The sequence below is a fragment of the Petaurus breviceps genome, unplaced genomic scaffold (genome assembly GCF_028583685.1).
Source record: "Petaurus breviceps papuanus isolate PSGF00001 unplaced genomic scaffold, PetGlider_PUasm1.0 188, whole genome shotgun sequence".
NCBI classification, from domain to species: domain Eukaryota; kingdom Metazoa; phylum Chordata; class Mammalia; order Diprotodontia; family Petauridae; genus Petaurus; species Petaurus breviceps.
This window is the reverse complement of record NW_027185804.1, coordinates 22876394-22892142: the sequence shown is the minus strand read 5'-3', so window position 1 is coordinate 22892142 and position 15749 is coordinate 22876394. Positions and strand designations below refer to the sequence as shown.

Below are 15749 nucleotides of genomic sequence, written 5' to 3'. Positions count from 1 at the left end.
AGGCCGGCGCGCTCCCCTCGGCTGGCGGCCGCGGCGGCGGCCCGGAGCATGTCCGTCGCGGGGACGACCACGGAGCCAGGCGCTTCAGCAGGCGGCACCACCCAGCCCGGGCTCAGCCCCTCGCGGCGGCCGCTGCCATCTTGGGCCGGCGGCTGAGACCAAACGGCGGAACGACGACGCCCCGGCCCCGCACCCGCTGCTGCTGCTGCTGCTGCTGCCGTGGCGGAGCCCCGCGGCTGCCCGCCTCATCTTCCTGCCCGGGGGCGCGGTGGGGCGCGGGCTCGCGGGGCCTACGGGCGGCGCGGGCTCCCGCGGCCACGGCGGTTGGGGCCCATGCGCGGCGCCCGGGCGCGCGCGAGAACGAGAACGAGGCGGAGGTGGTGGTGGGAGCGGGAGGCAAGCGCCGCGCGGCCCTTCGGCTCCCTGCGCAGCCGGCTGCGGCTGCCGTCCAGCTCGCCGCTCTTCCAACTACCGCCGCAGTCCCTCAGCCTCCGGCTCCTCCTTCCCTTCTCCTCCTCCTCCTCTTCCGCCCTGCCCGGCCCGACGGCCTTCGCCCCCTACTCCCACTGTCGCCTCAGCAGCGCCGCCGCGCGCTGGCATCAAGGGCTTCCCCGCGTCAGTCGGCCAGGCTCCCTTCGGCGCGCGTGCGCGGGCGTGCCCGAGTGCGAGCCATCCCCGCCCCCAGCCTCCGCCTCCGCCGGAGTGCGAGCCAGCCCCGCCCCGCTCCCCATCTCCCCCCCACCGCACCCCACCCCCCCCCCCCCCCCCCCCTACCCTGCCTCGGTCCGAGCGGGAACAGAAGCGGGAATGGTCCCTCCTCCGCCCCCACCCCTCCTCTCCGCGCGAACCCGGGCGCGAGCCGGCCCCTAGGACTCCCTGTTCTCTAGCACGGGCGCGAGCCCGAGCCGCACCCTTGTCCCAGGCGCGACTCCACGGCGGGCCAGCCTCCCCTCCCCAGCGATGCCCTTGAACCCCGTCTGGCCCACTCCCTCCTCGGGAGCAGTGCTGAGAATCCCCTCCCTGTCCCTATAAAGTGGGCGCTTGCAGGCTCCCGGAGCTGCGTCACGCACCAGCCCCGTCTGGGGCTGGGGTCTTGGTCCTGGGGGGCTCCCCGTGTGCATGCACGGTGTCCCTTGCAACGGCGAAGAGTATGAAGAGCCCAGGGAAGGAACACCCCCGAGAAAAGGGCGAGAGATGCGAGCCTTCTTTACCCTGAGAGCCTCCATCCAGAGCGGCACCATTCCTTTCTTCCTTCTTTCTTTCCTTCCTTCCTTCCCTCCCGTCCCTGGTCAAGTGCATCCGAAAATCCAGCGCCAGGGCAGGGGGAAACGAAATGACCCCTGTGTAAACATACTCCGAGAAGACCAGGGGTTCACGAGACCCCCTCCCCCGAAACCATGGAATTAACGAGAGCTTGCAGAGAGAAGTTGGACTCTTCTACCCCTCTGTGAACCTCCTCCACTTTTTCCTCAGGAAACCAATGGAATGATTCATCTCAAACCACAAATTCACAGGTTTGAGCTAGAAGGGACCTTAGATCATCTAGGCAAAGCACAGATGAGGAAACTGAGACCCAGAGAGGCGAAGAGACTTCAAGGCTGAAGAGACCTTGCTTGAGCCACGGGGCCAGAATTGAGCCGCGAGGTTTCACCCCCCGGGTCGATCTTTTAACGCTTCGTGCTCTTCCCCAACAACCTGTCTACCTTTTTTAAGAGTGCTAAAATTCCAGGTTTGGAAGACATTTGAGATCAGTCAGTCCCTCTCTTTCTTTTAGAGATGGAACCAACTAAGGATTTGCCCAAGGTCATCCCAGCTAGTGTCGGGATCCAAGGCTAGAAATTAGTTACTTTCCACTGGCCAGGCTTGTGTTACATTTAGTAATCCTTCTAAATTCAGGAACTCAGGTGAAGTTAGTGAGATAATAAAATGGCACCTCTGACTTTTTGTTTATTTTTAGATTAGCTTGTCCTTCGTTGGAAATTTACAAGCAAAGTTCTGTGACAGCTTACAGAGATGGGGGAAGGAAGAAACTATTGGTTAGACTAGATGGCTGTAGGGGTCCCTCCCAGCTCGACATTCAGTGATTCGGTGAATATTTAACTTTTAGATTTGAGCTATGATATCAAAGACCTTCCTTAGAAGTCCCAGCACTCTTCATCCCATTTCCTACAACCTTGTACGAGCCATCTGCACTCCTGGAATTTGCTCCCTTCTCAACTTTGCCTCTAAATTCCTATCTTGCAGGGTTCAGCTCAGAAGTCACCTACCCCCAGAAAGTGCCCCGCATTTGCCTCCTAGCTAGTGTTCCCTCCCTCCTCAAATTACTTTGTATTTACTTTGTAACCTGCTCCCTAGCTTAGAGTTTTTATGTTGTTTTTGATATCCAGTTGGTGCAGAGTGTATAAGGGAACACGTTGGTACAAGAGCTTTGGACAAGACATTATTCTTCTTTCTTGGAGACACACATGTGGCTCCAGGTTCTCCTTAGGAGGGCCTCACTGTTCTGGTGCGTGTTCTGGTAGTTTAGATTCAATACTGGAATAAAAAGCGACATTCAGATCATCCAACAGTTAACAAAAGATTTACTTAGCCATTTGGGGAGGGAAGAGATAGTCTACAAAGGTAGTCATTGAGGACACCAAATGGATTCTGCTGAGACAAGCTTTGGCTTATCTGCGTTGCCCATCATTTCCCACAAGCTGAGTAATTAGAGATCTTAGGACAGGTGTGGGGAACCTGCAGTCTCAAGGCCATATGTGACCCTTTAGGTCCTCAAGTGCATCCCTTTCGCTGAACTTGAACTTTGTTGAATTCGGATTCAAAGGGCTGCATTTAAGGACCTAGAGAACCACATGTGACATCAAGGCTGAAGGTTCCCCACCCATGTCTTAGGGGTTTCCTTGTTTTGTAGTTAATCAGAAAGTAATGCCAACAGCCTGGGCCTTTTGTTCCCTAAGCTAACCAAGTCCTAAGGATATTCTCAGTAAGTTTTAAGGGGAAACTCATTAAACTTGTGTGGTGGCAGGGGTTAGAAGTTTGTTCCTACCATGCCCACTGAGAGAAAAAAAAGATTTGGGAACTGGCAGAGATAGAAAAGTGGGCACCTGAAGACATCTCTGATTTCCAGTTTATCTTCCCCCAAAACTTCAGGGTTTTGGTAGATCTAAAATAATTTGCTCCCATCTCAAGAGCTCATTCACTCTGTATATTTTCTGGTATACTCTAGTCTGTATAGCTTCTTTCATTTCTGTTTGCTGTCATATAAATAGGTTTTTACATAATATTCACAATTTGAGACGGCCTTTGGAATAACTAGCACTTAGTGGGGACTCAAGCCCTTTAATATCCCTTTAATCAATAGCAACAAGGAAAATTATTTGAACCTTTTAAATAAATTCCCTGGCCCAGAAATATTTGAGGATGAGAGGTGGGAAGGAGAAACATAAAATTTTAGTCTATACCCTTCTCTGTCTCACCAACATCATAACCCCTTCTTCTATTCCACTATGGACAGGAATCAAAATCTCCCTTGGAGAGGGTTGTGCAATATTCCAAAGATATTCATGCTTTCACAGAAGTAGAATTTAGACGATCCATGTGGACAGATACTTTTTGCACAGGCAATACCCTACATATTTATTTGTGAATGTACTATATCCTTATTTTCTTCCTTAGTAGGGAATAAAACTCCTTATCTTCAGCTAGGCAGCTAGATGGCACAATGGATAGAGCATTGGGCCTGTCTTTAGTCAGAATGTAGTAAGAAATTTCTGAGTCCAAATCTGGCTTCAGGTACTTGTTAGCTGTGTGACCCTTGGCAATCACTTAGGCTGTCTGCCTCAGTTTCCTCAATTATAAAATATCATCTACCTCCCAGGATTGTGAGAAGCACTTAGTGAAGAACAGCACATGCTGAAGATAATAACTGGGGCATTATACCTGCTTTATCTCATCTGATAAAACAGCTTTGTGGGGTAAATTCTTCAGGTATTATTATCCCCACTTTACGGATGAGGAAACTGAGGCTTTAAGAGGTAAAAAAGACTTGCCCAGTGTCACAACACTAAGTTAGTAGCAGACAAGGAATTATAACCCAGATCTCCCAATTCCTAGTTGTTAGTTTTCACTAACCTTTGTAGCCTTTATTTGAGAACTGAAACACATTCCTCTATGGTCCTATTGCTTAGAGGAATATTTGTATTTACAAACTCCTCTGTTTTTCACTTCCCAAATGTGGTTCTAACTTCTCTTTCCAGGATGATTGTACATTACTTCCTCTCCACCCCCATCCCAGATCTCTAGTTCCAGAAAAACTTACCTGCTTGAAGTTCCTGGTTAAATTTCTCATCTCTAGGCACAGGCACAGGGTGTCCCCCATAACTGGAAGGCACACCCTCCTCATCTCCTTCCCTTGAAATCTGAAGTTCCTGTTAAGCCTCACCTCCAAAGTCATTTTCTACAAGAAACTTTTTCTTATTCTTCTAGTTGTTGCTTCTCCCACCCAAACACTTTGGATATATTTCATGCTTACATGTTGCCTATTAATACTCACTCTATGGGGCGGCCAGGTAGCACAGCGAGTAAGAGCACCGGCTCCAGTGTTGGGATGACCTGGGGATGGAATCTGGGCTCAGACACTTAGCACCCACCCAGAAACACCTGGCAAACCTTGAGCAAGTTACTTAACCCCAATTGCTTTAAAAAAAAAATAGTCACTCTAACCCAATTAATAATGAAAACCTAGACATCTCAAATCAATAAATGAATCAAAAGTAAACCAAGTATGAATAAATCCCTAATTTGAAAGAATCATAGGGGCTTCAGGTCATTGATGAAATCAGACATGCTCATAGATTTAGACCTAAAAAGGATTTAGAGACAAGTGGTTCAATGAATAGATCACTGGTACTAGAGTCAAGAAGTCTGAAGTTCATATCTGATCTCAAACATTTACTAGCTGTGAAATTGGGCATGTTATTTAACCTCTGATTGCTTCAGTTTCCTCAATTGTAAAATAGCCAAAACAATAGTACCTATCTGGTAGCATTGTTGTTAGGTACAAATGAGATATTTGTAAAAGCACTTAACATACTGACTGACACATAATAGGTGCTTAATAAATGTTTATTCCCTCTTATAGCCACCCCAATTCATGTCCTGGTTTTTTTTTTTTTGGAAGGACAATTGGGGATAAGTGACTTGCCCAAGGTCACATGGCTAGTAAGTGTTAAGTGTCTGATTTGAACTCAAGTTCTCCTGACTCCAGGGCTGGTGCTCTATTCACTTCGACACCTAGCCACCCTTATACCCCAATTCATGTCTAAGAAAATTGAAGCTCATCAAGTGAGCTTAACTATGATTTGTCCAAGGTCACAAGGGTCTCCACAGCCACTCCTTTTTCCACTAGAGGATGATGCCACTCACCCTGGAAATGTCTTATGATAGATTTAAAAGAATTAGTCATGGTCTTTGAGGTCGTGGATAAAACAGCAAAACCATCCTGGATTTCAAACATTCCAGTTGTAGGCCAGTTGAGTGATAGTCACATCCAGCAGTGATGAAGGACTTCTGAAACAGGATTTCATTTTTCCCTTCTCCCTACTCCAATGACCTGATGACAACTTTGTGAACTTCAAATGGTCAGAAGAGCTGGAGTTCCTATTCAAAGCAACAGCAACTGAGAGATACAAGGACAAATAAGACAAACCAAGGAAAGGCAGCTTCAGGACACAACAAAGGCACTGACACTTATAGCCCCCCAGAGAACTATACCCAATGAAAACTTCCTAAGGTCCCCACAAAGTAAGATGAGGAATGCCAGGAATCAGGAAGTAACTGTGAGTTTACTCTTTGGTCACTTTACTCTAAATTTGTGCCTATTCTTCTTAGGAATCTTGTGTGTGCCAGGAGAGAGTTTGCCCCCTGTTTGGGGGATGGGGAATATTTCTGTACAGTTGTCCTTGCATACCTACTTAGTAAGTAATCTTTCTAAAAATAATTGTTTGACTGATAATCAAGTGGAAGCACACCAGTAGGGGCTCATAAGCAACAGCTCAAGAAACTTGCAGCTAAGGGATATTGGGAAAGGGGATAGTCAGAAGCAAACCGGTTCTGAGGGGGGACTGGGTGAAAGGAGAGGGAGAATAGAATAAGGTAGAGGCATAGGATGAAGGGAAATGCAGTTAGAAATAGCAACTGTGAAAAAAAATCTAAATCAAGTTTCTCTGATAAAGGCTTCATTTCTCAAACATATAGAAAACTGAGTCAAATTTATAAAAATAAGAGCTATTCCCCAATAGATAAATGATCAAAAGATATGATCAGTTTTCAGATGAAATAACCAGAGCTATATATAGCCATATGAAAATTTATTCTCAGTATTAATTAGAGAAATGCACATTAAAACAATTCTGAAATACTACCTCATACCTATTACATTGCCTTATAGGACAAAAGAGGTAAATGACAAATGTTGGACGGATTGAGGGGAAAATAAGTTCATTTTTTGTGCATTAATGCACTGTTGTGGAGTTGTGAACTGATTCAACCATTCTGTAGAGCAATTTAGAACTATGCCCAAAGAGCAATGAAACTGTGCATGCCCTTTGAGTTAGCAATAACACTATTAAGTCTGTATCCCAAAAGAGATTAAAAAAAAAAGGAAAATGACCTATATGTACAAAAATATTTTTAACAGTTCTTTTCTGGAGGCAAAGAACTAGAAGTTGAGGGGATGCCCATCAATTGGGGAATGGTGGAACAAATTGTGGTATGTGATTATGATGCAATACTATTGTACCCTAAAAAATGATTAACAGGATGCTCTCAGAAAAACCTAGAAAAGACATGAGCTGATACAAAGTGAAACATACTGTGTACAAAGTAACAGTAATATTGTAAGATGATCAGCTGCGAATGACTTGGCTATTCTCAGCAATACAATGATCCAAGACAACTCTTAAGATCTTATGATGAAAAATGCTATCCATACCCAGAAAAAGAACTGATGGTGTCTAAATACAGATTGAAGCAGACTTTTTTTTTTACTTTATTTTTCTTGAGGTTTTTTTGTCTCTGTTTCCTTTCACAACATGACTATTATGGATATGTTTTACACAACTACACATGCATAACCTATATGGAATTGCTTACCTTCTCAATTTGGGAGTGGGGGGAGAGTGTGAGGTAAGAGGAAGGGTGAGAATTTGGAACTCAAAGTTTTAAAAATGAATGTTGGAAATTGTTACATGTAACAGGAAAAACAAAATACTAAATAAATTTTTAAAAGAAAAAAATAAAAGAAACTTGCAGCCACTCAGGATTACCTATAAAATCCTGACAGGAGCAATCCCTTGCTCTTCTAGGAAATCTGGCCCACCAATATAAGCCTGTGTTAATAAAAAGAAAAAAAACACAGAAAGTTTGCTACACATACATGCAGTTTTCCCCACCTCTCCAATAAAAAGCAGGTTCATCAAGTGAAGAGACTGCTCTATTTTCTGCCTGTATCTTCAGTCCCTGAAACAATGGCTGGCCCAAGGTAGGCACTTAATAAATGTTAACTTGAATTGAATTCTTCGGAATGGAAAAATTTCCATTAATAATGATTCACCATTTTACAACCCTTTAAGGTTTACAAAGCATTTTCCTATACTTTTCCACCACTCTGTGTTGTTTAATGTAAGTATTATCATCCCCAATTTGCAGATGGGAAGATTGTTGTCACATAGCTAATAAGTATCTGAGGTGGAATTTGAACCCATCTCATTACACTGTATCCAGCATTTTTTCCACCCCACCATGCTGTCTCTCATTGCTTTCACAATGGGGAATAGAACTTGCAGGGTGGTCATCTTCTCACATTTCTTACTATTGTGACTAGGGCAGGACTAAGGAGAAGAGAAAATGAGTGCATGCTTAACAAGATGTTTTTATTACTTGCTGCTACCCAACCTATGACAAGAGTATTTTAAGTGAAGCCTTTAAAAGGGGCAGGGGGGAGGGTGAAATCATAAGCTCCTCATCAGTTGTAAATAAAAATAAGACTTTTTTTTAACATTTGCCTTCTCCAAATTTATAAATATAAAGACAAGAAGGAATCTCCAAAATGGATAAACAAAATTGTGCCTAGGCTTGGGTGAGATACAGCATGTAAAGCATACTTTTTTTTAAAGCATTCTTTTCCATTAACTTCTGGTGACTTTTGGTTGAAATAGTTGAAGAGTAAAAAACACCAAAAAAGGATAAATAATTTAAAGGAGAAAAGGTTAACGTGGCAGAAAAAAACTCACCCCCAGAACAACAGAAAATATGTTCTCTAAGTACTTCCAGCTCTCAGGCTCCTTCAGACCAAATCTCCAGGGATAAGAAGAGATCTTTAGAGGGAGGGATCCATGTTCCATACTTGTGATATTGTTCATCTTTTAGATGCAATCATCTCTAAAAAAGGGAAGAAAAGAACTTTTTAAAAATGAAAGGTAGAATTATCTCAGATGTTTCCCATTTTTACTTGTGTCTCCCACTGCTACCATCTTAGTTAAGGTTATTACCTCCTCAGGGCTTGACTGTAACTGATTTCCTTGGCTCTGGTCTCCTTCCAGATGCCCCCACCCCCACTCTAGTCCAGGGTACTTCAATCCATCCTGCATGCTATTGCCAAATTCATTTCCCTTTGATCTCTGTGCTCTCCTGCTCAAGAGCCTTCCCCAGAGCTTACTGGAAAAAGTCCAGTTTCTTTAGCTTGGCATACAAGGTCAGTTGCCATCTGACCCTAACCTACCTTTTCAGTTTTGTCTCTTGCTACTCCCCTGTTGCTCTATGCTCTAGCCAGGATAGTCTAATGGGGAACCATTGGGCACACAGACCTGCTGTTTTCCTAGTTCATGTTATTCCTTTCATCTTGATTGTAGCCACCCCTTACTTGCTCACTAACCTCCCCATATCCATCTCTTAATATTTTAACCTTTCTTCAAAGTTTAGTTCCAATCTCCCATCTTTCATTAATCCTCCCTTGAGATCCCCAGCTTGGAGTCCAGCTTCTACACCAGTAGTGACATACACAAACAGAAACTAGGTCCATTGAATTGTACATAAGGAGCTTGTAGGCCATATTGACTTAGAAAATTCTATATTAACATTATCTATGTCCCACTGTATTTTTACTTATTTTGTTAAATATGTCCCACACATTCTAATCTGTTTTGGGCTACATGCAGGATTGTTTCGGGGAACAGGTTTTACACTTCTGTTCAACACTACTCATTAATTTATTAATGATTCTTTCTAACAGATAGTGCCTGGCACATAGTAGGGTCCTAATAAATGCTTGCTGAATGAGTGAATGATCATTGTCCATGTATAGTTCTTGGAGGCAAAATAAGGTACTGGATAGAGTTGTGTCTCTTGACAATTATTAGTTGTAACACCTAATTTCTATGTGCCTCAAGGAACCCCCTAGCAATTAACTCTACACTGCCTTCTACATTGCTGGAAGAAACTCCCCACACCGAGGAAACCTCTGATATTTTGCACATTCTCAGCTTTGTGCCTTATTTTATCTACTATATCTCAAATTCCAAGAAGGCAGAAACTTGTTCTTATTAAATTTCAAAGATTCAAAGACTCACACCCAACCTCCACCAAAATCTTATCCTATTGCCTCATCATGCCATGGAGATGACCTTGAATTCACTCATACTTAATAAGGTCTGAACCCTGGCAGGTCCTAATAAACCAGGGAGTATAGGGGCAGTGATGAATTGTTTGTCTGTCAACTGAGGACTAACCAAGCTAAGTTTAGAAAGGCTCGTTTCCAAAACTTTGGCCATCAACTGATAAGTTATTTTTGACACAGCAACTCACAAAGACTTTCAACTAGGCTATGAAAGGATTACTCATACCTATAAAGTCACACCTGTTTAGTATTGAAGAGGGGGGAAAATGAAAAGAAAAAGTCTGAATTTTGAAAGTTCTTTTATGTACCAAAATTGTCCATAGAAGGAGAAGGGAGCTGTCTAAAATTAAGAAACAGCAGTCTCACACATTTCTCAGATCCATCTCTTCCTTTAAATTCCCACTTCTACTATTAGCATTAAATCTTTTCTCATCTCAGGGCTGGACTATCACTAGTTTTGTCTTCATGTCCCTCACTTTCTTTTTCTTCTTTTTCTTTCTGTCTTTTTTTTTTTGAATGGTTTGCCTTCTTCTCCAGAGGCAAACAGAGGCTGTGACTTGCCCAGCATCACACAGCTAGTAAGTTTCTGAAACCTAATTTGAACTCAGGTTTTCTTGACTCCATGTTCAGGGCTATATCCACTGAGCCATCTAGCTGCCCCCTTTGCACATAGTAGGTACATAATAAATGTTTCTCCCGTTGTTACTCAATCCCGAATTTTACAACTGGTATACCAACCAATCATACTTAGTATCTGTAATTTATCATTGTAAATGGGAAGGGTTAATTGAATGTGAAGAAAAATTTTATTAGAATGAAAGCTGTTACCCTTTCGATATAAATTAACTACTCCTACCACACAGCCTTAGCTATGATACTCATTGTTATCACAATTCACTTCTAGAAACAATGTCAGATTGTCATGATCATGTTTCCTCACAGGAATAATACCTGTGCATTGTTGATTAAAATAATTGTTGGTTAAAATCCTAATTGAGGACTCAGCATCAAATAAATCATACATATGGTCAGCAACATGTCATAAAAACAGGCATGACATGCTGCCATGATGGGGGGGAGGGGAGGGAGGGAGAAAAAATTGGAAACTCAAGGAACTGTGGAACTGAATGTTGTAAACTAAAAGTAAATAAACAAATCAATTTTAAAAAACAGGCATGACAGCTATGTGATGTTATTATGCCCCAAGTCATGGCGATCATCCATCAAGCTGAGGTACACACATGTTAATTGACTTGTCCAAAGTCATATTGCATCTCAGCAGATCTGTAATACAACCTGATCCCAAATTTAATCTTTTTTCCCTTAATATCACACTTACCTCTATTATAAAAGCCCTTAAAAATGAATATAAAAGTACTGTGTTCATTGATTGTGTGAAATGCCTCAGTACACCACAAAGTATATAAAGAATTCATAAAGACACAACTATGGTATTATAAATACAACCTACCTAAAACAAATATGCTAATAATAAGCATCTAATTCATAATATAATTTTGCTTTGTCTCCTTATAATTTATTTATTTTTATCATATGCTTTATTAACTTCTAGATTACATTATTTCCACAAGATTTTGAGTTACAAATTTTCTCCCCATTTTCCCCTACCTACCACCCCAAAATAGTGATCCCACTGGATATCCCCTCCTCCAATCTGTTCTCTCCCATATCTTCTCCCATACCCCCTCCAACTTTCGTCTCCTTATAATTTAAAAGGGAATTTTTCCAATGATTTGGATGGCCAAAGTCCTGTTGAAAAGCTCTCTAGAGATGTCTGAACCAATGGCCTTCTATTTTCACTTGATACTTTTCATGTAGCAAACAAAAGCCTTACAACTTATTCCATGACCATTAAAAAAAAAATAACAAGAAAGGCTACCATTGCAGAAGAGGAATGTTTCACACACCCTCCCCCAACCTCAGTTAATGTAATTAACAGTTTCTCTAAATCCTGATATCTTTATCTGTAGAAAAATACCTCTTTCATTAAGGTATAAAATGGATCAACTTGTAAATTAGGTGTGAACAATTCCTAGACACCTCTATTGAATCAATCAATCAAAGGTGTAAACAAGGTTCAAGGAGGAAATGCTCCCAGTCATTAGATGAAATTGGATGACAAATATTTGGGGATTAATTGAAAGAAGTAGATATGCCTCTGAGCCTAAATGCATATGAAATAAAGGGATTATTGGGGAGCAGGAGGAGAAGCAAGTCAGCTCAGAGAGAGAGTTGAACTCTGCCTTAGCCCTCATTCATTGACTATGTCACTGGAAAGTGATAAATGATACATCCAGTCAGTAACTAAAAGAAGACAAACTAGATAAACTGAGGAAAAAGTGGCTTTAGGAAGCATGATCTATTTGGAGGCAAAGAGAAATACAGCTGCCACACTCTACCAAGAACTGTGAAATGTGCTTTGCCCATGTGCTCTGAGATTCAGCCTACTTTCCAAATGCTTCTGATGGACTTGTAGGAGAGTCGCAGTCTTCTGGGAGAATGTTTTGTAAACAACTCTTGCTATACCACATTTTATAATGACCCTTTTTTTTGGAGGGCAATTGGGGTTAAGTGACTTGCCCGAGGTCACACAGCTAGTAAGTGTTAAGTGTCTGAGGTGGATTTGAACTCAGGTCCTCCTGACTCCAGGGCCAGTACTCTATTCACTATGCCCCCTAGCCACCCATTTTTTAAATTTTATTTTTTATTTTTCAGATTTTGCTTTTTAGAGGGGAGAAGGTAGGGCAATTGGGGTTAAGTGACTTGCCCAAGGTCACACAGCTGGTTTTGTGTTAAGTGTCTGAGACCAGACTTGAACTTAGGTCCTCCTGACTCCAGGGCCAGTGCTCTATTCACTGTGCCACCTAGTCGCCCTATAATGACCCTTTCTAAAAGCTGATGAAGTATGGTTGGCTGGTAATCAACATGGAACACACTAGATGGGGGCTCATAAGTGATAGTGTTAGAAATTAACTCCAAACCTTTAGTGATACCCCTAAGACTATGAGGGGAGAAATAGTTAATCACACTTTATGGACCTAACCTGCCTCTGGGAATTGATGTCAGGACAATGAGTTCAGAACAGATACTACAATTATATCATCTGATTATTTGAAGGTAGCAATAAAGACTTTAGTACTGGGAGATTTGGAGATCAAGGAATTCCTTTCAGATATAAATATATAATCTGTGATTTTTCTCAGTTTAACCCTACTACAAAAATAAATAAATAAACAAACATTGGAGAACCATGGAAAATGCCAAGAAGTTAGCCTAAGAGATATGTGAAGAAAAACAATTCCAATGTGAAGAAAAAGGGAAGAAAAAGAAAAAAAACTAATAAAATTGCACAGGAAACTCACCAACTTATATTTTAAAATTTTATGTGTATCGTTTTGGTGAAGCTGTGAATTAGTCCAACCATTCTGGAGGACAAATTGGAGCTAAGTGCATACCCTTTGACTCAGCAATACCAATACTAGATCTATACCACAAGGAGATCAAAGTAAAGGGAAAAAATCCATATATACAAAAATATTTATAGCAGGACTTTCTGTGGTGGGAAAGAATTAGAAACTAAGGGGAGGCTCATCAATTGGGGAATGACTGAACAATGTATGTTATATGCACATGATTGAATACTATTGTGCTATAAGAATGATGAAGGGGATGGTTTCAGAAAAACCCAGGAAGACTTAAGTGAACTGATGCAAAGTGAAATGAGCAGAACCAGGGGAAGAGTATATACAGTAACAGCAATATAATCAACAGTGAAAGACTTAGTAACTATGACCAATAGAATGATCCACTATAACTCCAAATGACTCATGATGTCACATATGATGTCACACCTCTAGATAGAGAATTGATGGACTCAGAGTACAAATTGAAGTATATTTTCCCTTCATATTTCTTGCTTTTTCCCCCCAGGACATGAATAATGTGGAAAAATATTTTCCATCACTTAATATGTATAATGAATATCATATTTCTTGCCTGCTCAATAAGTGGAAGAGATAAAAGGAGGTAGAGAATTTGGAACTGAAACCAAAAATTAAGTTAAAAAATGTGTGTATTGGGGAGGCCAGGTAGCACAGCAAGTAAGAGCGCTGGCTCCAGTGTTGAGAAGACCTGGAGATTGAATCCCAGGCTCAGACACTTAGCACCCACCCAGAAACACCTGGCCGTGTAACCTTGAGCAAGTTACTTAACCCCAATTGCTTAGGGGCAGCCAGGTGGCTCATCGAGTAAGAACACCAACTCCAGTGTTGGGATGACCTGGATCAAGTCCGGGCTCACACACTCAGCACCACACCCAGAAATGGCTAGCCGTGTAACCTTGAGCAAGTTACTTAACCCTGATTGCTTAAAAAAAAATGTGTGTATAAAATGGAAATGAGAACAGTTAACAGAGGATGAATACCAAATAGCAGGAGGATCATATCAAAGAGAACCACTGAAACTAACAATAAGGTGAGGCAGACAATCAATAATTTGATCAATGAAAATGGAGGTTTTAGATGAACTAGGGAAAAGATAAGGATAAAACCAAGGAGATGGGATACCACTTGGGATGGATGAGACAATGATGGGTATGAATGATTAAGACAAAGCAGAATTACTCAACCCTTATTTTACCTTTATTTTCTTTTCCAAGGAGAATAACCCTTGGACTGGAAAGGAAAAAAGAAAAATAACTAATGGGTATTTTAAACCCAAGATAAGTAGGGAGATTATAAAAGAACACATAGCTGACTTTGATGAGTTCAAGTCTCTAGGTACAGATTAAATACTTCTATCTAAAGAGCTAGGAGAGGGTCAGCTAGGTGGTGTAGTGAATAGAGCACTGGCCCCGGAGTCAGGAGGACCTGAGTTCAAATCCCACCTCAGACACTTAACACTTATTGGCTGTGTGACCTTGGGCAAGTCATTTGACCCCAATTACCCTGTCCTCCCCCCTCCAAAAATAAAGAAGCTTTTTATTGACAACTAAGAAGAGAGATATGGAGGGACTAGGTAAATGAGGACTCATCCAAAAAAAATTTTATTTGTGGGCAATACCCCAATGGTAATACCCCTAGACCTATGGCATAACCTGGGTTAGCCTACCAAGAAAAAGGAAAAAAAAAGCAGGTACTAATAAGTGACAATCAGCTGCCCTGATTGTGTGATGATCAACTATGAATGACTTAGCTCTTCTCAGCAACTGCACTGATCCAAGACAAGTACAAAAGACTCATGATGAAAAATATTATCCACATCCAGATAAAAAACTGATGGACTCTGAATGCAGATTGGAGCATACTTTTTTCACTTACTTTTTGTGTGTGTGCGTGTTTTTCCTTTTTGATCTGTTTTGTCTTCCACAACTGTGACTAATAAGGAAATATGGCTTACATAATTGCACATATCTAACCCATATCAAAGTGCCTACCATTTTAGGATGGGAGAAGAATATGGAATTGAAAATCTTGTATAATTGAATGCTAAAAACTGTCTTAACATATAACTTGAGGGGAAATAAAATACTAATAAAAATAAAAGCAAAATGACTTATGAAAAAAGAGAATGCTATCATTACTAGGGTAGTTTGAAAGAGCATACATTGGGATTGAGTTGAAAATTATGGGATAACCCTAAACAATAAAATTGGGTAGAGAGAGGTAAAATGGAGCCATTTTCTAATACAAGCAAGGAATGAATGGAACAACTGTTAGTGTGGAGGAGAGGAGGGAATGGAGGGCAGGTAGTACTAGAATTTTATTCTCATCAGAACTAGGTTAAATAGGGAACAACATATAAATCTAGAAGAGTATAAAAGCTTTCTTAACTTACAGAGAAATAAGATGGTGAGAGGCTAGGATAAGAGAGGGATTGTAAGAAGGGTGGGTAGATTAAGGAAAAGGAAGGCAAGGGGAGAGGATAAAGCAGGGATTCTTAGAAAGGGGGAATATTAGGGAGGCAATGGTCAGAACTAAATTAGATGTCTAAGGAGTGATAGGCTAAAAAGAGAGGTAGAGAAGGATAAACAGTGAGGAAAAATAAAATGGAAGAA

General features: G+C 41.6%; 1 protein-coding gene across 7 annotated transcripts in view; it reads right to left on the bottom strand.

Annotated features, from left to right (window-relative positions):
- Positions 1 to 15749, bottom strand: part of HIPK3 (homeodomain interacting protein kinase 3) — a 168603-nt gene that overhangs the window by 99061 nt on the left and 53793 nt on the right. For 6 of the 7 annotated variants that reach the window (XM_069091372.1, XM_069091374.1, XM_069091376.1 and 3 more), the window contains exons 3-7: positions 8292 to 8439; positions 7326 to 7388; positions 5425 to 5677; positions 4553 to 4611; positions 1212 to 2535 (exon numbers count right to left, since the gene is read on the bottom strand). In XM_069091372.1, the coding sequence (XP_068947473.1) occupies positions 1212 to 1299 (88 nt within the window). In that variant the 5' untranslated portion in view covers positions 1300 to 2535; positions 4553 to 4611; positions 5425 to 5677; positions 7326 to 7388; positions 8292 to 8439. Of the gene's footprint in view, positions 1 to 1211; positions 2655 to 4552; positions 4612 to 5424; positions 5678 to 7325; positions 7389 to 8291; positions 8440 to 15749 lie in introns of those variants that run through there. The other variant, XM_069091373.1, reaches the window with a different exon arrangement.